The sequence below is a fragment of the Dipodomys ordii genome, unplaced genomic scaffold (genome assembly GCF_000151885.1).
Source record: "Dipodomys ordii isolate 6190 unplaced genomic scaffold, Dord_2.0 Scaffold10, whole genome shotgun sequence".
Classification (NCBI taxonomy): domain Eukaryota; kingdom Metazoa; phylum Chordata; class Mammalia; order Rodentia; family Heteromyidae; genus Dipodomys; species Dipodomys ordii.
Genome location: NW_012267226.1, coordinates 25,844,920 through 25,869,186, shown reverse-complemented (window position 1 = coordinate 25,869,186; position 24,267 = coordinate 25,844,920). Strand labels below are relative to the sequence as shown.

The following is a 24,267-nucleotide window of genomic DNA, read 5'->3' as shown; positions in this document are numbered from 1 at the left end:
TGCGTGCGTGCGTGCGTGCGTGCGTGCATACATATATGTATTCTTGGAATCAAACCTTCAGCCTCACACATGCTTGACAAGTGTTCTGCCACTGAGCTTCACTCAGAGCTTTTATTTTTCCTTTTTCTTTGTACTTTGACTCCATTCAACTTGTTTCATTTGACTAAAACGTTTAAAGGGAGAGAGTAAGGGGCTGGAGGGGTGGAGGGGCTTGGGCAGAGTTCTGTGTGTGGTTATAGGAGTGTGCTGATGAGCAGACAGGCCTGGAGCAGGATTCTTGGCTAGTATTTGTGAACTATGACCTCGTCTTTCTTAAAAGGCCACACAAATAGAGTGAAAATGGAAAATATATGTTCATATTTTCTTTAAAAAGGGCCTTTCATCCTGAGTCTTGGCTTTGACTTCAGTTTGGGTCTGTGTGGCTCGGAGCCTCTCGGGGCTGGGAGTGACACCGGTTTGCTCTGCTCTGCTCCTGTGTGGGGCGGGACTGTCAGAGACTGGCAAGTCAAGCTTTTCTGTCTTTGTTTTCTGCAACACTGAGCATAAAGGCTTCGTCTCTCTTACAGCTAGGATGTGCTGGTTGTGGTCTCATAAACAGGGAGAGAGCAAAGGACTAACTAGAAATGGAGGAGAGTGGCTTCCTATGTGGGGCAGACAGGGGCTTGCAATAGGAGGCGGGTGTGAGCCTTACCGCGTCGGCCAGCATCTGCTGCTGGAGAAGGAGTTGCTGCTTCTGCTCTGCGATCTGTTTCTGCAGCGTCTGTTTCTTCCCCATCAACTGCTGATTCAACAAGGATTGCTGGGAGTTCATGTAGCCACTTCCAGTGTTTGGATTCGAGCAGGAGTTGGGAGTTGGACTGGGGCCCGTGTTCTGGCCCACCACAGAGTGTTGATCCTGAAGAAGGGGGGGGGGGCGGTGGATTGTGAATTAAAAGAAGAAAAATGAAGCACAAAAATCAAATCCTTAGATTACAAACATTTTTCCCAGTGTCAAAGTTCAAGCATGGCTAATGGGTTGGACATCAGGGACTTGCTTGCAAAACGTGGAAGAAACAACTGCGTGTAGCAGCAACAGAAGCAGGTGGGTTACTGAAGCTCCACAAGACGCAGGGTGGAATTTCTACATTCCAGAAGGTGTTTATGGAATCTCAAAGAAACAAAGCATACAAACATAGGCACGATTTCAAGAACAAACACAGAATAACAAATTCTTCTTTTTTACCCTAAACTTTGCATGTATTAGTGTTAATGATGTTTTAATTCATGCATTTAAAGTTGAGTGTTTCAGGCAGAAGGCATTTATGGAATAAAAGACCACACAATTCACCGACAATGAGAAAGCATTGATTAAACACTCAAATTGCACAGCCAGACATCAGTGACTCACACCTATAATCCTAGCTACTCAGGAGGCTGAGATCTGAGGAGCGCAGTTCTAAGACAACCTGTGCAGGGAAGTCCATGACAGTCTTATCTCCAATAACTTACCAAAAATGCTTGAAGTAGAGCTGTAACTCTAGTGATAGAGAGCTAGCCATAGCAAAAACATCTCAGGGACCACCCAGGCCCCGAGTTCAAGCCACAGGACAGGCACAACAACAACAAAAAATCAAATTGCATATACAATAACTTTGGATAAGAGGATGCTGACCATGAAGACCCTTTGGACAGAAAGCTCTGGCCAGTCAGGTATTCTCCTCGATTCTCAGCAATGCGTTGGAGTGAGCTGACAGACAGCTGTGGGTACAAGAAGACTAGCAAACATGGCCCTCATCTTGGAGAGTTTATGGTCCAGTAATGAACAAAAAAATCCGCCTGAATATATAAACCCTAGAAATCATAAAACCACACTTTTGCTGGTATGGCACAAGCACGAAGCTGAAGCTCCAACCTCTGAAGGCAGCCTTCGACACAGCGGCTGTTCTGCTGAAGTCCTGCCTGGCTGCCCGGCAGAACAGGGCACGCTGAGGTGACTCAGAGGACGCCCTGAGAGAGATGCAACAGACCCACCTCCGGCCACGGCCTGCACGGGTACGCGTTCAACAGAAAACCAGGTCAAGCGCTCCCAGGACACCTGTGGTCATACGATCATGGGATGGAATGCTCATATGTGGAAATTCTGTTTTTTCCTCAAGTGTACAAAAAAAAAAAACAGGAAAGAAAGAAGAAGAAATCTTGCTAGCAGTGGTCGTCCACACCTATAATCACAACACCTGAGAGGCTAAGGCAAGTTCCAAGCCAGCCTCGGTTCTAGACAGAGAGCCTATCCCAACCTCCCTCCATTTTACCGCCTGAAAAACAAAAGCCAGCAGTCTGAAACTTGGCAACTTGGCCCTGGTATGTCCAACTGAGTGCTCTTGATCTGTCTGAATGAAGAAAATGCTGAGTTCGTCGCACAGGATAGGCCTGCTCATGTACTCGTCCTAAAACAACAGTTACTGTGTGATTATGACCAAGCTCCAAGGAAACCTAGAGACTGTGGACGTGGCTTTCTCTTACACGGCTTTGTTCCAGGGAGAGGAGACAGATCTCAGCCAGAATTGGGGCAGTGCCAGCCACAGCCCAATTCCATGCCCACTGAAAAACCCTACTGGCCTTCGTTTTCAGGTTGTACACCCACACTGCTGGTGGGCAGCTTAGTTCTGAAGGATGTTAGGAACCTGCTTGGTGAGTCCTCTACATAATATCCAAAGCTTTAGGCTGGAGATGATCAAAACGTGGGCACAAGTAGATGTGTGCATATGGATGCATGTTTTAATGTACAGAAGGTCTCCTTCCCCAAGCTTATTACATGATGGGTTTGGTATCTTGACCCGGGAAGGCCACAGAAGCATGGGAGGGTAAATTTACTCACCAGGGTAAATTAGATACTGAAACCTGATCGAGAAGAAAGGGAACATTTGAACTCTTCCAAGGGGCATTCTTTTTTCTTCGACACAAAGTGCCAGTTATTAACTGTGTCTTCCCCAAAAGGTGATTTGAAATACTTTTGAATAAAATGTCAAAATGAAAAAATTTAGAACAAATGCATCATCTCAGCCTTTCCAGCTAGTTCAGCTAATTTAAAATTCTATGATAAATATTTAAAGAGATAGTTTATATAAGGAAACTCGTGTAAATATCAGTAACAAAGAGTGTGGGAGAGGCCTGGCCACTGGGTCCTCCTTTGATAAAGTCTCTGTAAACCACAGCCATCTGTGAGCTCCTTCGGGAGGACTAGTAAAGGGAAACATGGGAGAAGCCCTCTCTTTCATGTTGTAATGCGAGGGTCTACCCGGCAGGACTGATCTGAGCACAGGACGGGACAGTCCTGAAGTATCAACAAAATAATCTCCATGTTGCTGAAGGGTATGAAGTATTGGGACTCGGAATTTGTTCCATTTCACGGTTACAGCAGTTTTGTGGGCTAAGCCGCGTGTCTCAGCCACTTCCACGAGGAGCCAAAGTTTGTTCTCTTACTTCTAAAATGAATTCTAGAGAGTATTTGTGTTCTTCTAGGCTCCTGAGGAAAACGGCTCTCTGTTTCTCTTGTTTGGAAAGGGGAATATTTAATGACACCTCCCTCCCCGACCCCCCCCCCCGAAAATGAAGTAATGAAAATTGCTGAGATCCAAGTGAGTGGTTTGGCCCTTGGTTTTTCTTGGCTTCCAAAACCAGGCATCTGCAATTTGCAAAACAAATCCAAGATGCAGTACCCAGTGGGGGCACGTCTGTACGTCCATCTCACAAATGGGCGTGCAGTCGATCAATCTTTTTGCTTTCCTCCCTTCTTTGCTGGTCTCCATGAACTACCTGACTGTTCTGCAGGCTATTCGTGTTCTGGGCTGTCTGCGAGTTTTCTCTCTTTCTCTCTGCCTTAACTGTTTCACTTCTTCCACACGCTAGGAGGCCCTCTTGCTTTAGAGTCGCTATTGGGGGCACAGGTGGTCCGCTAGTTGTGGATGACTGAAATAACCAGAAGCTCCTCCCGGTGAGAGGAGAGGGATTCGTCGGTGGTTTGCGAGTGAGCCTGGGGTCAGAGCTGCAGAGCTGTCTCGGGGCTTCAGGCCTTCAGGGCCAGCAAACGATGACACAGTGATCCAAGTCTGGCCTCCACCTTTTCTGGTCATTAAGATGACATTCGCTTACTTATTGTCTGTGCAGCTCTCACACAACAACAAACCATTATTTGTGGTGCACACCTTACGGCTCACAAAGCTGATAAGACTTGCTGTCTGGCTGTTTGCAGTGCGTTCGTTGACCTCTGCTCTATTTCTATACTGCCATGTAGTGCTAGATAGTTTCTTTTACACTAGACTGGGGGAAAAATGCCATTGAGAAAGTACCCAGAAATTCTTGGAAGTAACTGGCAAGCTGGGAATAAAACACTTATCACAAGACCTGCTGACGGCGTTCTCTACTCTCGCAACCATTACCAGCTCTGGGAAATGAAAAGGCATCTGAGATCCTTCCCCTGGCTTCAGTTTCCCGAGGAAGACATGGCTCTGAAAGGCTGAGGGCTGACTGGTGCAAGGTCACACAGCTCACTGGAAGAGCAGAGCATGGACAGAGAAACAGGCAGAAGAACATCTTTGCTGGGAAGAATTGCCCCTTGTCTGACCAAACCGCTCCGGTCTCTGAGGACGAGGTGCTGAAGAGGGTGAGCTGTCCTGTCCTCTGTGGAACGGGGCACTTCCCTGATCCGATCAGAGCCCCAGCCAGAGCCAGCCCTGTGAAACCTGATGTTTCACTCACTGGGACGCCGGTGAGTTCTCAGCCTCTGGGGAGGCACAGAGACCCATTCCCAAGTGAAGCAGCAGTGTGTCAGGGGTCAGGCTAGCTCGGGGGAGGAATAAGACATTTTTTCTTAAAAGAGAAACTCCAACTTTAGAAGGACTCCATGGCAGGGCTGAAATGTCTGCCTCTCACGCAGTGGTTTCAAACCTTTCCTTGTAGCACTGTGCTACGACTTCTCTCACCTCCACAAACACCATACATCTAACAAGTTTACCCACAATTCACATAGTCTCCAAACAGACACAGCCCCTCCAGCAGCACGGCTGAGAACTGCAGATTCATGTATGTAAGTGATGTAATGAACCGGCGCCTCCTGCTCACCTCAGGTAGTGCAAATCAATGTAACGGAATGGAGTCTCCTGGCTCACCCTTCATTCTCCACTCAAGCTTACGACCAACCATGGCTCCTTATTAGAGATCAAATCCTGGGAGAGTGGCCTACAAGGCCGTTGGTGATCTGAACTCCGTGCCTTCCTCATTCTGTACTTTATTGATATTAAACTCCATGCAACTCTCTGCACTCTTGTAATTCTTTTCTCCACGTTTGGCTTTTCTTTTTGCTGGTTAATGGAGACTTTCCTACCTAGGCTGGCTGTGGAGTGTGATCCTCAGATCTCAGCCTCCTGAGTAGCTAGGATTACAGGCGTGAACTGCTGGTACCCAGCCCAACTGTAGTTTTAAGAACAAACTGAGTAAAGTGGTGAAATGCTTAGGCTTTCAGCTTCCTAGGCATCAAATTCTTTACAAATGACAAGATCTATGGTATTCAACATAACAACACAAATGCAGTATGCTTTCAGAAGTTGTCATTTATGCTGAGCTATTATTTGTTTCTATAATGTTTATATTCTAAGTCTGTCCCTTGTGGCCTGTGAAACGTGTTAATTTTAGTCATTTTGTAGCCTCTTTAGTCCTTACATTCTCCAATATTAAACACAGAATTTAGATTATAATCTCAAAATTCCATTCCAGCCCTGGGATGGCTGAAATTCCATTTTTATTTAATCAAGTAAGCAGTAAATACCACTGGGATGAAATAATTCGAGTTATTTTTTTCATTGAGTCTAATACAACCTAGCAACAGGACATAAAAGTTTTGCCTGTGTAATAAGCAAGTAATAGACTAATTCAGTTGGGAGTTGGCGAGTGGCTGGCTAGCTTGCTCTCTTGCTCTAACGCAGGTTTGGGTGTAGAAGTGTGGAAGAAGCTGGGCTGAGTTACGGACATGTTCTTCTGAAGAAATGTGGAAGGTACAAGGTAGAACAGGTAGCACTGATAATAATGTCTGACTTCCCAAATGATGATGTAAAAATGATTCTCAATTTTCCCTGATTTTGTAGAAAAGAGAAAACCTGCTAATTATTTTGCTAGAGATAATCTATAATCTTCAAGTCTCTATTCTGGTCTAAAATATACAAAAGGTATCAGCCTACAAAATGGCTTAAAATTCTGTCCGATTTCCTTTTGTGAGAAATGGAAGAGTGTCTTAATTATTGTCAGTTGTCTAATTGACAGATGTCTAGAAGGACTAATGAAGTGTAGTGACTGTGGTCAGTCTTCAAAGGTATTTCATCTACTCTGCTAGGACATGACTAGCTCTTGCTCCATGCATTATTACAAGGACTACAAGAGCATTAGGGAGCAGCCTCTTTGGATTAAGCCAGCAAGCCACTAAATACTCCAGTGTGACTTCAAACAGCTGTGTTCTCCCTAAGGATTGCCAAGGGATGAACTTCAAAGAGTAGAGGTTTCACTTGGATCAACCCCCTGAAAAACAGGCTACCTACCAAGTCTTATTTATGCAAACTGTACGAACACATGTCATCTTCAGGGTGTCAAAGTAACTTTTTAGAAAGATGACAGCTTCCAGTGAAAGGTGTACTGTGGAGAAAAATGAGAAAGTCAGTTCTGTTGGTCTATCTTTTCTATTGACATTGATCAAATTAGCTTCATAAACTACAGCCAGATGAGCCATTCCCTTATGGCTGAAAGTCTAGAAGAAAGTACTTGGGATTTAATTATATTGATAAGATTGGGAAGATTCTCTCTATCTCTTTCTTCCTCTCTCTCCCCGCCTGTTTCCCTCTCCCTCTCCCTTGCACACACAGACACAGACACACATGCACACACACAGAACATCTAACCTTTGTTTCTCTGTGTTTGGTAGCAATTGCCAGGTGTGAAGCCTGAGTTTTCATTTTTATCCACCCAGATCTCAAGCGTATCCTCATGCTGCAGGCTGACTTCATCCGGACAGAGCTCAGCACAAGTCAGTGCACCTGTGTGACCGTAGTCATACCACACCCCATCACATCTTTGTTATGGAATAGGTCAACTCTTTCTGTTTTTGTGCCAGGACTGGGGCTTGAACTCAGGGCCTCGAGCTAGCCCTTAGTTTTTTTCCCTTAAGACTGGCTCTCTACCACTTGAGTCCTATCTCTACTTAAAGCTTTTTTGCTGCATATGTAGAGATAAGCATCTCATCCTTCCTGGACCGGCTGCACACCCTTCTAAGTAGCTAGGATGACTGGGTGAGCCAGCAGCACCTGGCAGTTTACTTATATTTTTTTCTTACTTACATTAGGGTTATTTCAAGAACATATTTCATTCATTATACCTACTCATTAGTACAAACAGCCTAATAGAAATACTTGGTATTATTTGTTGTCAAATTTTAAAAAAGTACTCGTTTGTCTGTTTTTAGGTCTGAGACAGTTACTCAAACTCGGTACCTGATGCTTCTACTCACTGGCTATCGCTCCACCAACTGAACCATGCCTCCAGCCCCAAAGGAAGTACTTTGAAATTGGAAAAACTTCACCATAACATACTTTTTTATTACTTAGATGTTGGTATATCAAAAATTCTTCATTAAGATGATGAATGTCAATGTTGGATGTACTATGTCTTACCTGGGAGCACTAATGGTTATTTGTCAATGTGTGACACACTTTTGCTTACAATTAAAGCCTTGCACACAAGTCCAGATGTGCGCACAGGTGAACTTTCCACCTCCTCCTTCAAGCAACTCGGTTGCACGGTTTCTGTTATTTGTAACCGGGAACAGAGCCTTGGCTGGAACAAAGTTGTCCTGTGAATTTTGGGTCTGGCAAACATTTGTGGCTTGGGTTCCTTACTGCTGGCCGGTGAAGGGAGACCCATGGCCTGTGCCGCCAGCAGTGTTTACACTGTCGTGAACTTTCCAGTTCCATGTGGTCCTTTTTTTTTTTTTTTTAAAGGATATACATTTGTAACTGCTGCATTTATTTAGCAGCTGGCTAGATCCAAATAACAGTTCATTTAGTATAAGCATTTCTGAATATTTAAATAAAAACTGTGACTAAATGTAAGCCAATTGGATCCCCTTTAGAATTTGAAAATATTGCTATTCAGCTATCCTGAGTATGAAATAAAAGAAAATGAAATTGCTAGTTTCTCCATAACCTTAGCAGAATCTGGACTAAGAATATAAAATGTTACAGCAATCGCTGAGTATCATGGAAACTTAAAGTCAGCCAACTATTTGCATATATATATATATATATATATATATATTGCCAAATAGTTGTCTCACAAATACTTAACTGAAGCAACTAAATCAAGTTTTTGGTATTAGCAAGAAGCAACTTATCTAATACTATAATCTGATTTCCTTGAAAGATTTTTATTGAAGTTCATCCTATTACTCTACTTTTCCCCAAGGTGTTTTCTTCAGTTTTCTCCTCATAGAAAAAGCTGTGGCGATGCTACTGACATTCTAATATCAGTTCAAAATGTTGTTCTTTGCAAGGCATTGGGCAAACACTAGTATTCCATTTTAGAAAGATGATGTGCTATTAAATATTCTGAGGGATAATTCAAGTGTTTTGGGTTCTTTGAAGAGAAACTAAATATCAGATATGTGAATATGAAATTGACTAGCCACAGGACACATGGACAGAAGGCAATCCACTTACCTTAAAGCTTTAAAGAAACTTATCAGAGCCGGGCGCCAGTGGCTCACACCTGTCATCCTAGCTACTCAGGAGGCTGAGATCTGAGGATTATGGTTCAAAGCCAGCCAAGGTAGGAAAGTCCATGAGATTCTTATCTCCAATTAACCACCAGAAAACCAGAAGTGGAGCTGTGACTCAAGTGGTAGAGCGCTCGCCTTGAGCTGAAGAGCTCAGGGACAGCGCGCAGGCCCAGAGTTCAAGTCCCATGACCGACTTAAAAAAAAAAGGAAAAAGAAAGATCAGAACTAAATAGGACTGAGTGAGATGGCAGCTTTCCATGCACAGCAGTCCATTGTCCCTCAGCACTGCAACTTTCCCTTCATCAGTCAATTACATCCTAACCTGCTCTTCACTTTAATTGGTTTTCAAGCAACTGGTTTTCTCCCAGGTAATTAATATGCAACTTCATCATACACACTGCTATAAAAAGTGGAGGGGTTACTGTTTCTGTGGGGATCTGGATTTAACTACATTTATTATTCCAAGAGCAGAGACTGGTACGTAAGGAGTGTTGGTTCAAGTTAATGCTAACAAAACCAACTGGTATACTTAGAACTACCTAGGGCTTCAGTGAGTAGAAGAAACAGCTTAGATATTGGTCTATGTACTCTTGCTTAGGAAAAGCAGGGAGAATGTGGTGATTCACCAGGAGGCATTTATCTCAGTAAAGGAAGGCTGTCCTGTTTCTATTCAAATGCAAAGAGCAGCCCACAGTCCAGCACAGAGTGATTTATTTTGCTATGTTTTTCCCACCCCAGGATTACGCCAGCTGTTTACAAATGTTCAAGGACCAGCCTTTCAGAGGGGTCAGGTTCTCCTCCACATAAATACCTATGGTCAAGGATGAGAAGCCCGTGCTGGCTGCCAGGGTTTATAAAGCTGAGCCACTGATGATGTTCTTGGGAGGATTACAGTTCCATGAGCTGAATCAGGGGCAAGTGTGAGCTCTGAGTATGATCGACTCATTGCAGATTGTAATTCTCATAAGTAACTACTCTCATTGTTACTATTACTGTGGCAAACCTCCAGATTTCTTTCTTTACATTACCCCACTATAGCATCGTTTGCTTAGCGTGTACTAATAGTGCTATGCATGTAGATGTTCATGCATGCATCTATGTTGTCTACACACAGACACATATACACACATGTTGTATGCACACATGTAAACAGTGATCATTTTCTCAAGAAAACCAGATTTCTATTCAGATATTTAAGTGCAAAGCTGATTTCCATGTTTGGGAGCATTTAAAGCACCTGTGCTAAGTGGACTTGCCCAGTTCCCCAAAGGCTCAAGTAGCAGAGCACCAGCTTTGAGCAGAGAAGCTCAGAGAGGCCCAGAGAAATGGTGACACAGCTTTACATGTGGATTTCTAAATACACAGGAATGCCATAAAGAGGAGGTATGTGTGTATGTGCCTATGTGTACGTGTGCCTGTGTGTACGTGTGCCTGTGTGTATGTGTATGTATGTGTTTGTGTGTATGTGTGTGTGTTGAGACAAGGTCTCTATCTGCTTCATTTATTATGGTAATTATTACTATTATTAAACATTTTTAATGTTTTTTTTTTTGCCAGAATTCAGCCACGTTGCCTGCTTGTTTGTGAGTTCTCTACTTTTGGTTGGCGTGCCGCTAGGTGAACAGCGTGGTGGGTGAACAGTGTGCCAGAAGCTTCTTCTCCAGAGGCCACTAGCAGGCACTGTTACCGTGGTTTCACCAAGTTCACTGTCGGGCTGAAAGAGCAGAGCACTCCCATCCAGGGATCAGGAACAGCCAGCACAATCTCATAGCAAGGAAGCCACAACAACTCCCCCCTCCGTCCCCCCCTCCGTCTTCCTGCCCTTCCCCCCCCCCCCGCAGCCGTGTTCAACAACCCAGCCTTGAAGAACAAGGCTTGACAGTGACTAAGCACCAAGCAGCTCCCCGTGCCCGGCCGCCCAGCCCGGCCGCCCGCGAGGCAGTCTGGTGCACTTCCTCTGACGGACTGAGCCCCCTGGGTGACTGCAGGGCAGGCCTGGCGTGCTCCTCACCATTTCAATTTCAAATGCTGCCAGCATCCACAGCCTTTCTGTGTGCACTGTCTTCACTTTTATTCTGAGCCTGGCAAACTCTGAATGGATACAGGGGGTGAATACAACAGGCCGTTTACTTCACATCTGCTTACTAGGTTATGTGCGAAGACGAAATGGAATTGATCCAACACTATTTTCTAGAATAAGCATCAGAAACGTGTTCCTTCGGCAACACACTGAGGAGTGGGAGTGACCCCGTCACTACTGTCTCTGTGTGCACAGCTTCTGAGTGGAGGCAGCGTCGCGCTTTGGGAAGCATGACCTGCTCCCGCAGCCCTCTCTTGGGTGCTTTGCTTCTGGGGTGCAGCAGTGCCACAGTTGGCAAACATTCTCATGAATTTTGAGTCAGCTGCGCAGGGGCTACTTGTCTAGCAGCCCCGTGGTGGGGGTGTGCCTGTCTGAACAGGCTGAGGCGGGGAATCTTTTTTCCCTCAAATCCCTGATGTGTCTGTGTTGCCTGTGAATGAGGAGGTCAGTGGAGAGGGAAGGTTGATAATAAGAGACAGATTTAGGTTAAGTTTTGGCATAAAGGAATCAGCCGAGCAATACATATTGTCTTGCCATTAACAAACACCATAGCTAGTAAACAACAAATTGAGATAGCCTTTGGGGTTCTTTATATCTATTAACTTTATTCAAACTGCTAGGAATTAAGTGAAGTCAGGTCTCCAACGGTTCAGAGTAATTTTAACTAATATATCTAAACTACAGAAAACAGGAAATCCAATCACAAATGATAAAAGCACACGCAGCACTCAGCCCTGTGACTTCTTCACAGTGTTCTGCCCACCCAGGTGGCGGAACTCACCAGGGCATTCTTTAAGCAGGAGACCCCCTTACTCTTGGTAACTGAGCTCTTCACACAAACGTGTGTGGCGGCCAGATGAGAAATCCCACGCAGACAATGAGCATCCTTGAACCCAAGCCTTGGGGATGGGCACTAGAACTATCAGTGGGCTCCAAGCTCAGAAGGAAACCCGGTGAAATCCAGGGGGAAGCTTGTAGGGTTTGCAATGGCTGCCGACAACGATCCCACAAACCATTCCGTCTGATTCTTTCCATTCGTTCACCTCCTTGTATGCTCTCTGGAGCCAGAGTCATTGCCTTCACCTCACATAAACTGTAGGCTTGTGTTTGATCTGCTTGCGCTCAACTTTCTAATCAGAGCCTAAGACTGTTATATTGGATGGCTTACATCAACATCTTGAACAAAGATCTAAGGAAATTGTAAGTTGAGCCGGGCACCAGTGGAGTGGCTCATACCTATAATCTCAGCTACTTAGGAGGCTGAGATCTAAGGGTCATGATTTGAAGCCAACTCAGGCAAGAAAGTCCATGAGACTCTTATCTCCAATTAACTACTCAGAAAAAGCCAGAGGTGGCACTGTGGCTCAAGTGGTAGAGCACTAGCCTTGACTACAAAGAGGCTCAGGGACAGTGCCTAGGCCCCGAGTTCAAACCCTAGGACCAGCAAAAATAACAAAATAAAAATAAAGAGTAACATAGACAGCACTCATATCTGGGTTAAAGTCCTGGCAATTCACTCTTGTCTTAAGGTCTCTGATTTTCTCATTAGTGAAATAGAAACCGTGGATACAGGGATTAAAGGATAAGACCTATTAAATGCCTCATGTAGACAAGGCTTAGTTAATATGGTAACTATTGTCATTATTTAGCCTCTGACATCATTACAATCTGAATAAAGGGGAATAATTGCAGAAGAGGTATGTATGTATCAGAGATCATACATTAGTGGCTTCCGGAACTTTTGACCCCATGTTGGTCCCGAGGGAATCACACGAAGGCGGTATTTGAGTGTCTTGAGTGGATGTGTGACAGGACCTGATTTATGCTTTGAAGGTCACTGTCAGCTGGGTGGTGAGTGGCTTGGACGGGGAAGGAGGTAAGCAGAGAGCACACAGGGAGGGAGAGGGGGCCGTGGTTTGCACCGCAGCAGCCGTGGGAAGACACGGGTCCCGGACCGAGGCCGAGAGCAGTCACAGACACTCGCTGATGGCCACGGGGCAGGAAAGAAAGAAACACGCAGGACAAATACCAGATCACAGTGAGCACGGGGAGAGCAGGGGAGAGACTGAGCCACTTTTCTTTTGGGGGGGTGGAGTACAGATGGACACGAAGGATTCAACTTGGGACGTGGAGCTCAGTCAGATGAAGATGGACTCGGCCGATCAGAAAGGGCTTTGCTGATGTGAGGCAGAGAAGCGACGCAGGCTGACCGGGAGTAGTCGGCGGATAGTCTACCCTGGTAGCATTAGGCTCGACCTGAGGAATGAGGGTGATGTTGCCATGGGCTTAGTAGAAGCAGACCAGGCCGCTGGCACATCGTAGCAGAGGTCTGCTCAAGACTCGAGAGCAGGCAAGGGCGGGAGAGCTGAGCCCTCTGCAGAAGGCGATCGGGGCAGGCTGCTCTGAGGAGGCATTCTGCTGTCTACCGAACACAGTGGCCAGCCTCCCTCAGCAGCCTCCCTCCAGGCGAGCGGGGATCCGAGCCACAGCAGGCTCCGTGCCTCAGGAAGGGCACGGCCCGGGGAACCGGAGGCCTCTTTCTCTCCTGCTCACTCCTCACGCACGCGTTCGCTCACCGTGGTTCTCACACAGTAGCCAAGAGTGGGCAGTGGACACAGCCTCCCTCCGGTAGCCGGGACCTCCGGACCCGGGACCTGGGTGCAGCAGGCATGCGCCCGCGGGCTGGACCTGGGCAGGGGCAGGGAAGTGCAAACAGAGGCCACCCCAGAGGCTCTGGCACACACGGTGTCCCTGTGCTGCAACTCCTCCCACTTACACACGCCCTTCACATCACGGACTTTTTCAGAGAGAATGGCTGGCATACTCTTGGTGGGGCAGGAGATAAGAAAGCACAGGCAGCAAACATGCCAGATGGACAGAAAGTCGGATTACCAAGAGCAAGAGCTTCTGTCAAGAGGTAGGAAAGTTTTGCTGACCAAGGCCAGAATCCCCTTCAAAATGGATTTGCCTCCCACAGTAAAGTGACAGATTAATTAAACGGCAGACTCTCAGTTGTCCAGGACTGGAGCAAGTGAAGATATAGGATGATCATAAACACAGAAAGCCCAGGCATCAAAGGCAGGGAATAGCGGAGGCAAAGAAGGAAATGCTGGTTAAAGGACATTTTGGCAGTATTTTAGGGAAGTAAAAGGGCAAGGAGGAAGACACATTTTTAACAGACAATTACGTATTTTGTCTCAGGGAAAAACGGTAACCATATTGCAATAGTAGAGAATATCGTTTTTGTAAAGTGCCTGGGTCTTGGCCTACGAGGATGGATTTCTGTGCTCTGGTGGCTCTCCCCTGTCATCCCACTGAGGAGGTGGGAGGATCCGCCCAGCCCTGCTCCCCTCCCAGGTCACCAGCATCAGCAGGAAGTGTAAATACTGTGGCCCAGGCCTACGCGGGCAAAGCGAGACCCCTCCCAAAACAACCAGCTTGCAAAGGACCAGGGCGTGGCACAAGGGGTGGAGTGTCTGCCTGCCAAGCGCGGCCTCGGCTCACACAGCCTCCACGGAGCACGGGCTCAGCCGCTCCCAGCAACTCTGCTCACCCCACCCCCCCAGCACTCAAACCCCAGACAGGGTTGGGGAGGGAGGGATGTGTGGTCATTCCTGTCATTAAGGGTTTTAGTTTTATACGGGCTGTTTCACTGTGGTACTTCACAAGTGCACGCACAGTATTTTAAGCAGGCTGCACCCGGACGAGATGGTTCTGGAAGGATGGGGAGGGAGGGGAGGTGCAGCAGTGGAATCTGATCAAGGTCCATTGCATGCATATATGGATATAGCAGAATAAAACTCTTGTAGGACTAATCAATGACAATTAAAATACAAACCAACAGTAACCTCAGTACCACCTGGGATACTGAAGGGATGTGGGTATGCGACCCTAGCACTAATGACTTCCTAATTGTCGACTCCCTTAAAAATTGCTCTACTGCTCTGTGCCTCACTGTTTCTGTACAAACTAGATTTCAATGTCACTGAACTCCAAGAATGGCGTCAAATTTACGACTGACCTTGTGTGTAAAGACTCTTAAGTCATCAGTGAAGCACCGGGCCAGGGCTTGCCGCTGCTGTCTCAGGCTCTCTCTACTTTCCTGCACAAACTTCTCCTCCCCTAGATGCACAGAAAGCATCTGTGGTGCAGACGCCGAGTCTGAGGTGGACGAGGAGTAAGAGGAAGGCGTCCTCCGCTCCTCCGACCTCCCGGGGAGTCTCCAGTGGTGTCCTAGGCGGCTGCATCTGTGTCTTCTCCGCTCACCTGGCCGGGCCTCCTCGACAGTGCTCTGCACTGCATCATGAACTGGTTCCCGGCAGAGCCTGGAACTCAGCACCTGGAGGCAGGCGGGAGGAGGTTCCCAGAGCTGGGGTGTGAGCCTGGCAGGGAGGAGGGGCGGAGCGGAGGAGGCCACGCCTCCTTGCCCACCGTCCTTCACATCACACGGCGGACCCCGCGGGACACCCAGTGTCGGAATCTCCTTCCACTTATTATCTTAAGAGATTGAGATCTACTGTCCCACAGGTCAAGTGCAAATATCGAGACAAATGCTAGGCAAGCTCTGGACCACGGGCATTTGAGACCTAACGCTCTCCTCACGCAGTCTCCTCTTTTTCCTCCACAGCCATCTCCCTCTGCCTGAACCTCTTCTTCCTGTGATTGACTCCTCACCACCATTTCCCTGTGCTCCACCTGGCTGATTTCCACTTGCCCGCCTCTCCCAGCCAGGTCGGGCCCCGTGGCGTCCCCCGCGTGTCCCATCACAGAGCACTGGGGACGCATGAGCTCTCGACCGTATCTGTAGAATGGGTGGTAAGTACGTATTTGACAAGGCAACAGAGCTACAGAATGAGGCACATAGAAAGAGTCTGACGTTCTGAAAACGGACGGGGTAAGGAACACACGTGCACAACAGCCTGGCACTGTTCCAATGTGCTTTCTTTTTATTTTATTTTATTTATTTATTTTTTTGTCGGCTGTGGGGCTTGAACTCTGGGCCTGGGGGCTGTCCCTCAGCTCTTCAGCTCAAGGTGAGCACTCTACCTCTTGAGCCACAGCGCCACTTCTGGTTTTCTGGTGGGTTTTATTGGAGATAAGAGTCTCACGGATCTTGCTGCCGGGGCTGGCTTTGAACCTCGATCCTCAGATCTCAGCCTTCTGAGTAGCTAGGATGACAGGCGTGAGCCACCAGTGCTCAGCTTGGGGGGCTTTTATTTTTTAACAGGTTGTAAAATGCTATTTATCACAGGCAGGGCAGTGCTGTCTGGAGTAAGCGTCCGAGTCACACAGAAAGGAAATCTCAGAGTCAGAGCGCATTCACCCCAGGCCCCATTCGCTCTGTGCTAAACATTTTCTACTGAAGTTTTCCATTTTTAAGTGGATCAATTTTTAATTTCATTCCAAAAGTCCCTGTCTGTTTCTGAAATATCTTCTTGGGAAGTGAAGAGTGAGAAAATTTTTACAAGATTAAGTAATAAAAAAAACCCAACTGTGTTGAAAGGCCGAGGATTTTCAATTTGTTCCACATGAGACTATTTCAGGAAATTACCTTTCGACGGGGTCTCCTCTGGAGCCGTGCAGCGATAGCCCCGGAGGGGATGGCGGCCTGGGAGAGTTTTACAATGTAAACCTTCTGCGGGCTTGTCTTCCAGGAATCACACGCAGGCTGGGAGTTGTTTGTCATCTCAAAGGAATTCTTCACCTATGTGGGAGATTACATTTTCTCCAGTTTCTAAACTAGGTCATAATGGAAACAAGATGATCCTTCCCCGAGAAAAGTTTATACGGGGATCCATTAGATAATGTAGGTTTATTTACTCAGATCATGTAGACTGGTGGTTGGATGTAGGGCTAGGATGGCAGTAGAGAGAAAGTCTCCAAAATGGACAGGCCTCACATTCCACCCGTATCTGGCCACTCATCGTCTTTCCTGATCCTGTTTTCTTGTGGGCTGGAAACTTCCACCGTTAGTCCTCCAGTGCTCAGAGCGTGCCTGCTGTGCCCGTGCAGTTTCAGGGGTGGTGAGGTTGGCTTCCGGGGAACAAGAGATAGCAGGGGCCAAAAGGTGGACTGAAAAGATGTGTTTTTACCTTGTTCGCTGGCAGGACTGCACGCATTTTTGGGAAAAGTATTGTGACACTACCTTTTTATTTTTAAAGCACCCCCTCTAAAATCCATAGAGAAAGATGTACGTTCACTCCTTGTTTAAGGAGAGGAAGAATTCAGGGATTGAAGTCAGCAGGTCTGGGTCTGAGCATGCTCTGATGCTTATTTTTTATACGGCTTGAGGACAGCAGCACCTGCTGGGAAATGCGTGCAAAGAGCAGAGATGCCTGGCGCACGTGCTGAGCAGAGTGGCGCAGCTATTATCGACTTTCCTTCTGCATTACATGCTGTATTATTTCTTTCCTGTCTTCAAACTCAATTTGTATTTAATGAACAAAAAACTTAGAGTCTCCCAAAAAGAAAATCCCTACTGTCTGGGGGCCGGGAGGGGTGCAGTGGCTGGACAGCAGGGCACGCAGTGCTCGCGTGGCCCCTGGCTCAGTCCTCAGCGTTCCCAGACTCCCCTCCTCCATGTCCCGGGGTCAAATCCTCAAGGAGAGCCTGGACCAGCCGGCACACCTGGGTGAGAAGACGGGACAGCAACATGGCGCAGTGACCTTGGAGACAGTGTGGCAGTCTCTGATAAAGCTCAGCACACAACCAGCAGGTGACCCAGCAGCCATACCGCCACTGTTCACCCAGGTGAGCTAAAGCTCAAGGTGGAAACCACCAACATGGCCTTCACCCTGTGGCTGGACAAACACTGTGGCACAGCCACAGGGCACGAAGAGGAGCTGACCACTGGCAGCTCCAGTCACAGCGGTGCTGGAGGTGCTACTCTAGGTAGTACAAACCAGATGTAAAAGGCGAAATACTGTCTGGCTCCATTCCGGTACAGCAGCGTTCTATGCTGGGTATTGTAGGCAGCACTGTGATGGGGCAGGACCCGGGTCAGTGGTTGTGGGGGTCGGATGCTGGGGAACAGCCAAGGCCAAAAGAACACAGGAAGTGAGCGGAATGGGCAAACGGCCTCCTACCATCATGGCTGGAGTTAGGTGACTTGTCAAAACTGTGAGACTGTGCTGGGCGCTGGTGGCTCACGCCTGTAATCCAAGCTACTCAGGAGGCTGAGATCTGAGGATCGCGGTTCAAAGCCAGCCCAGGCAGGAGAGACCGTGAGACTCCTATCTCCAATAAACCACCAGAAAACCGGAAGTGGCGCTGTAGCTCAAGTGGTAGAGCACTCGCCTTGAGCTGAAGAGCTGAGGGACAGCGCCCAGGCCCAGAGTTCAAGCCCCATGACCGACAAAAAAAAACCACACACACACAAAAAAAACTGTGAGACTGACTACACAAAAGGTGAGCTTTTCAGTAGCTAAACTGTAACTTATTTTAAAACGAGGGAGCTGTTCTAAATTACCCACAAGTTTAGTTTACTTCCGAAGACAGAATCACACATGCCCTGCACACACCACACGGCCCCGAAACACCCGGCAGGACGTGTAACCGGCCAGGCGCTGGCGGGCCACCCCTGTAATGCTAGCTACTCAGGAGGATGAGCTGTGGAGGCCAGCAGGGCTGGAGGCATGGCTCAGGTGGTAGAATGGCAGCCTAGCGTGCTTTAGGCCATGAGTTCAAATCTCAGTACAAACAAAAGGAGGAGGAGGAGGTGGTGGCAGCAAATCAATCCATCAGTCAATCAGTCTGTGCCAGGTCTTGAGTTCCTTGGAGCCTGGGATGCTGGACATGCTGTGCTTTGTAGTGTGCTTGTCACACTTACACGTCCAACTGAGTGCTGGAAGATGGACTGCAGGGCGTTTCGATCATCTTGTTTTGGACGGTACGGGGCTGTGTCTGGTGAGAGAACTCAGGAAGTGCGGCGCCCCTGCGGGCTGCCTTGGCTCACCTGGGACCCTGATCTTTCCTGGAGCAGAACAGAGAGGAGCAGGAGGAGGAAGGCACTGTGTTTGGACCCCAGGCAGCATCGCAGGTTTCCAACTGCATTTCTCAGGCTGGAAACTGTCCCCCCTCCCCCGACCCCGGAGGAGTGTCAGAGATGGGGGAGGCTTTATTTGTTAGGCATGAAAATGAAAACTACTTTTTGAAAGGTTTAAGACAAAGGGCTGCTTCCTTGTTATTCTTATCCCTTCAACCTCTACTGTCAACCGATCTTCACATTTTCATTTCTTTCGGAAAAGAACAACGTGCCTCATTATTTTTCTTAAATCATACTGAGTAAAAGCATCGAGTCCATTTTACTGATGCATTGTATGCGCTTTCGGTTGTAATGATGTTAGATAAGCAGTTCAACTTCCCAACATCCTGGTCTTTTGGGCCCTGAGAGGAACGGGTCTCACGGGGACATGCGAGGCGCATGCTTCCTTGCCAGGGCTTTACACTTTGTACCAGCAACTCAGTGCTGGGGTCCTGGAAGCACAGGCTCTGCTTCCCATCTTCTTGGCCTTCTATTGCTTTCTAGAATAACATGGGCAGCATGGCCGGCCAGCTGGGCAGATGTGTGTGTGTGTATGTGTGTGTGCGTGTGTGTGCATGTGTGTGATAGCAACCTGAAATGTATATCAAACCATTTAATTAAAAGTAAACTTCGTTTCCTATTGTATACCAGGTTCTCAATGCCGGAAATCATGGTGGGATCTTGGAAAAGCTTGCCATTCAAAAAAATCCCCCAAACGTCTCAAGGGCTGCCAGCTCTCATGACAAATTCATTTTTTAACATGTGACCAAGAATTCAAAATAATGTAAGCATGATGCAAAGCCTGGAAGGCGTACATCCTGAGATTGTAGCGGGCAGTGCTTTCCAGCCTTTGGTCCTGGGATCCATGGAAATGGTAACATTCTCACGCCAGGGGCCAGAGGGACTGGTTTGCTCATGAGGCAAGTTAGTTCTTTCCTGACCCAATCGTTCTAACAACTCCATACTTCCAGAACACGTCCTGGCTCACACAGAAGGCTAAGGAAGAACCGATGAGATTGAGTTCAAAGACTGGAAGGATCCTCTCCTTTTTCAAAACTACCTTGATGAGCAAATGGAGGGGGAGGGTCCCAGAGGTCCCAGGGGAGCACATCTGAATTTAAGTCTCAGTTGCCACAGTGAAAAAAGATAGAAATCGCAGAATTGTGCACTAGCCTCTAAGAAGCCAAACAAGAAAACGTGAGAAGGGTCAGGAAGGAGGAGAGGAGAGCCGTGGAAGCGAGTGTGTCATTCAGACTTCACACGTTAACGTGGAACGTCCTCTCTAAAAGGAGTGTGCATTTCAATCATGTCTTAAGACTCGGTCTTACAAGCACTTCTTTTAGAGTGATCTGCTCTGCCAAAGTAGATCCAATTCTTTGACTGAGGGCGGGGTCTGTGGAGGACGGGAGGCTGGGCCTTTCGCTGGTCTTGACGGCCCGCACCCTGGGCAGGCAGAGTCTCTGGGAAAAGCCACTGGGCCCTTAGAGAGGAAACTCCAGCTGAGGACAAAGTGGGAGAGGTGGGGTTGCAGAAGAGAGAAATCCAGCCGCAGCGTTCCCAGACCCTCGTGTCTCAGCATTCTCTAACATTTCTCTTAATTCAAGATAGAGTGAGAAGATTTCTGTTCCTGGAATTCCAGCCACACTTTGCACAGGGAGAGAAGACAGAGACTGAGTTGGGTTGTAGTCCCAGCTCCAATCTCCTGACCACGGGAAAGTCCTGTAATCACTCTGGTCCTAGGCTGGGCATCTAGGAGCTGAGAATGACAATGCAATTCTGGTGCAGCTGCAGGAATTAAAGGTGAAAACAGTCTGAAACTATTGCAGGATGAACTCCTGGCCCCGCCCCCGCTGCAAATAGAACACCCAGGTGAAACAATGATTCGGAATAGTGAAATAATGATTCAAAATAGACATTAAAAATGTTTTACAGGGCTGGAAGTGGTGCTGTGGCTCAAGTGGTAGAGCGCTCGCCTTGAGCTGAAGAGCTGAGGGACAGCGCCCAGGCCCAGAGTTCAAGCCCCAGGACAGACAAAAAAAAAAAAAAGGAAAAAGAAAAGTTTTACTACAACTAAGAATTCTGTGGGAAAATGTAGCTCTTCTCTAAGATACAATACGTGTAATAAGCAGGGGACAAAATATCTTGTGGAATGGTAGTTTCTAGCCTGCTAAAATGACATGTCCATTAGAAAACAAAACAAGCATGTAGGAGAAAGGTAACCACAGGGACATAAACAAGGTGGCCCTAGCGAAGCAGAGTGGCGCAGCAGAGGCGTGCTGGGCCCGTAAACAAGCTGGCCCAGGTCCTGTTTGGACAGACAGTTTTTCAAGTTCACTTCTCATATCCAGGAAGAGTTAAACTCTGTGTGTGTGTGTGTGTGTGTGTGTGTGTGTGTGTGTGTGTGTGTTTTCAAGACTAGGACTGAAGAAGTTGGTACCTGACACTTGCTCGTTGGCTGGCGCTGTACACTGAGCTGTACCTGCAATCTGTTCTCTTAAACTGTGTAGCAACACACCCGGCAGCAATCCGGGGTAAAGAGCAGTGACCAGCCCACTTTTGCACTGGTCTGAGAGGAGACAGAATTCATCACGTGGGAGAATGTCTTTTGTTACTCAGATGACCAAGTCAAGCAGAAAATATACTACAAATGGGCGCGACTTCCTGGAGAGCCTGCAAGGTGAGCTGGAGGAGTGCTGGCCCGCACGCAGTGTCAGGACACCTGGCTCAGCCTTCCCTCCACTCTGTCTCTGTGCCCCTCACAATCCAGAAACTTCCATTCTCTTTTTCCTGCTTGTTATTGTCTTTGCCCTTAGGGTTCTGTTTTTCGTCTTGCTTCTGAATGAAGGACCACAGAATTTACTTTCAGATGAAGAGAACTATCTCCTTGTTCTGCTCCTTGTCAGCCTCCTGCGGTGACTGTGAGGAGAAGCTGTGGAAACGACGGGGGTGGGGGGGATGGGGTGGGGAGGTGGCTGAGAGGTGGGGGCCTTTCAGGGCTCTGTGCTGCTCCAGCCCCCACGTCCTGGGGGGAAAGTAGTACAACCTTACCAAGAGTCACCAGTGGCTGGCCCACACTTAAAGGGTTGCTAAGCCTTACATTTGCTGCAAGAGGTATTATTCTACTTTATTTAATGGTAGAACCACTCCACTCACAAAAGCAAGTTAGTAGACAACAACAAAATTCAGACTGAGAAATAATAACATATAAGAGCCAAAGAGCATAATAACCTTACATGATCGAGGAAAACAAAAGTAAACAGGTAACTGTCCATTTCCTATTTTCCTTTGATGTCCCAAATCAAGTTTTTTTGGGAGCCAGAACCCTTCTGGTGAAATGTATCTTTCATTTTTTCAGAAAACCGATCTTTCTGCACTAATTCAACTCAGGCAGGAAGAAAGGGATTCTGAGCAAAAATTTTTTGCACATGTAGGTCATTACATTTATGTGGCTGTTTCCTGAGCAAATGTGTTGAGAGGCGTTGAAGGAAATGAAGTAAATTAAAATTTTACTACATTTATCTTCAGGTTTTCTAAAGAAATAGCTATTTGATCTAACATAATGAGTATTTTTTCCTCTTTTCCTTCTCTTAGACTGCCATGACCTATAAGAAAATACCCAGTTACAGGTTCCAAATGTCTGCGTGTCTGCATCTCTGCATTCCTCCCCACCCCTCACGCAAGTTTTAACATTTATTTGACAATTAAACTGCCTAATTTAGAATTTTGCTCGCCAACTTCAACTTCTTTCATGGCACAGATCTATGAATTAATCAGAACAAAGTAGAATGTGCTAGCCGTAGTGGAAGATTTAGTTTAATTTTTCTTCTTGGCAGGAATACATGCTCAAGAACATTGTAAGTAGACAAAACATGAAGCTGAGATTTGGGGGGAAGGCTATTAAACTTTCCACTGTAGCAAAGCTGGGATGCATCTGACACTGCAACAGGACCTATTGGTGCCTGCATGTCCACAAGGCAGACATGGAGTTCTGGTCACTATTGGTGCCTGCATGTCCACAAGGCAGACATGGAGTTCTGGTCACTATTGGTGCCTGCATGTCCACAAGGCAGACATGGAGTTCTGGTCACTATTGGTGCCTGCATGTCCACAAGGCAGACATGGAGTTCTGGTCACTATTGGTGCCTGCATGTCCACAAGGCAGACATGGAGTTCTGGTCACTATTCCTTCAACAGGACTGTGACAGAATGGCAGCAGAATGCTGACTTTGGAACCCGCACCCTGGGCTCTATTTTTCTTCACTATTCTTTGCATGTCCTCTTTTGCTTGTGAATATGAACTTATTTCAGAATAGGTGACAATACAGAGGAAAAGGGAAATTAAAATGAAAATTTCACTCTCGCATACATTTTCATCTAACCTTGATACTCTAGTTCAATAAAATCCCTTTTATTTTTGTTAATGCCCAAAGGAGGTAAGTATCGTTTTAAAGGGAGTAAGAAACCCATCTACTGTGCTTAGCAATGGGCTTCCTGGGAATAATCCAGTGTTTTAAAACCATCGCCTTGGAGATTGTGCAGCACTGAGCGTGGAGTCTGGGCTACCATTACCCCTGGCTCCACTGTGGGCAGCTGAGTAACTGTGGACACATCTTGTGGTCGCTCTGAGCTTTGGTCTCTGCTGAAAAATAGAGTTGAATAATATCTGATGATTAATCAGGAGAATGCAATTACAGAACTTTGTTCAGTTCCTGGCATACAGTGAGGATTCAATAAATAGAAATGATGATTATCGTCATCTAGGCCAGGAAATAAATTGGGTACTGAATCTTTTTATTAAGACAAGTTGGTACTGACCAAAATCCATCTCATAGCTGTTTAGAAGGTGACCCATAGTTTCATTTTAGTGGTTTTCATTTGTTAAAAAAACCTCTCTAACTACATATAATGAAAGTGGTAATTAATAGTCTAAATCAGGGAAGTGAGGACTTCATGCTTGTACTTAAGTAGAGAGAATTCTATCCAACTGTGTTTGGAACAATAAAGCTGCATTAGATGGTAAAAAACCATGGTCCTTTCAACGATACCTCTTTGATCTCATTTTATTCTCTCAACAACCCTATACGCAAGGGAAGAACCCTAAATTCTCTAGTGGCTGGCTTGCAGAAATGGAATCCCTCTTAGGTTTATGAATGTACACGCGTGGTACTGAGTGTGTCAGCGTTTCAGATCTGAAGTGGGGACGTGTCGGTGGAGTGGATGCGCAGGGGGTGTGAGCCTGGCTCGTGGTTGTTTACTGGGAGTGTGCCATGCCATGGCATGCTGCGTGGGAATGTGTTTGTGCCAGGTTTGATGTGTAAGAATGAACTCTTCATGGAGACGTTTGATGGGTTTGATGTGTAAGAATGAACTCTT

General features: G+C 46.9%; 1 protein-coding gene across 1 annotated transcript in view; it reads right to left on the bottom strand.

Annotated features, from left to right (window-relative positions):
• The window catches only part of Maml2 (mastermind-like 2 (Drosophila)), a 71,395-nt gene that overhangs the window by 5,651 nt on the left and 41,477 nt on the right, over window positions 1-24,267 (bottom strand). The window contains exon 3 of the mRNA XM_013009537.1: window positions 692-895. Within this exon, the coding sequence (XP_012864991.1) occupies window positions 692-895 (204 nt within the window). The remainder of the gene's footprint in view (window positions 1-691; window positions 896-24,267) is intronic.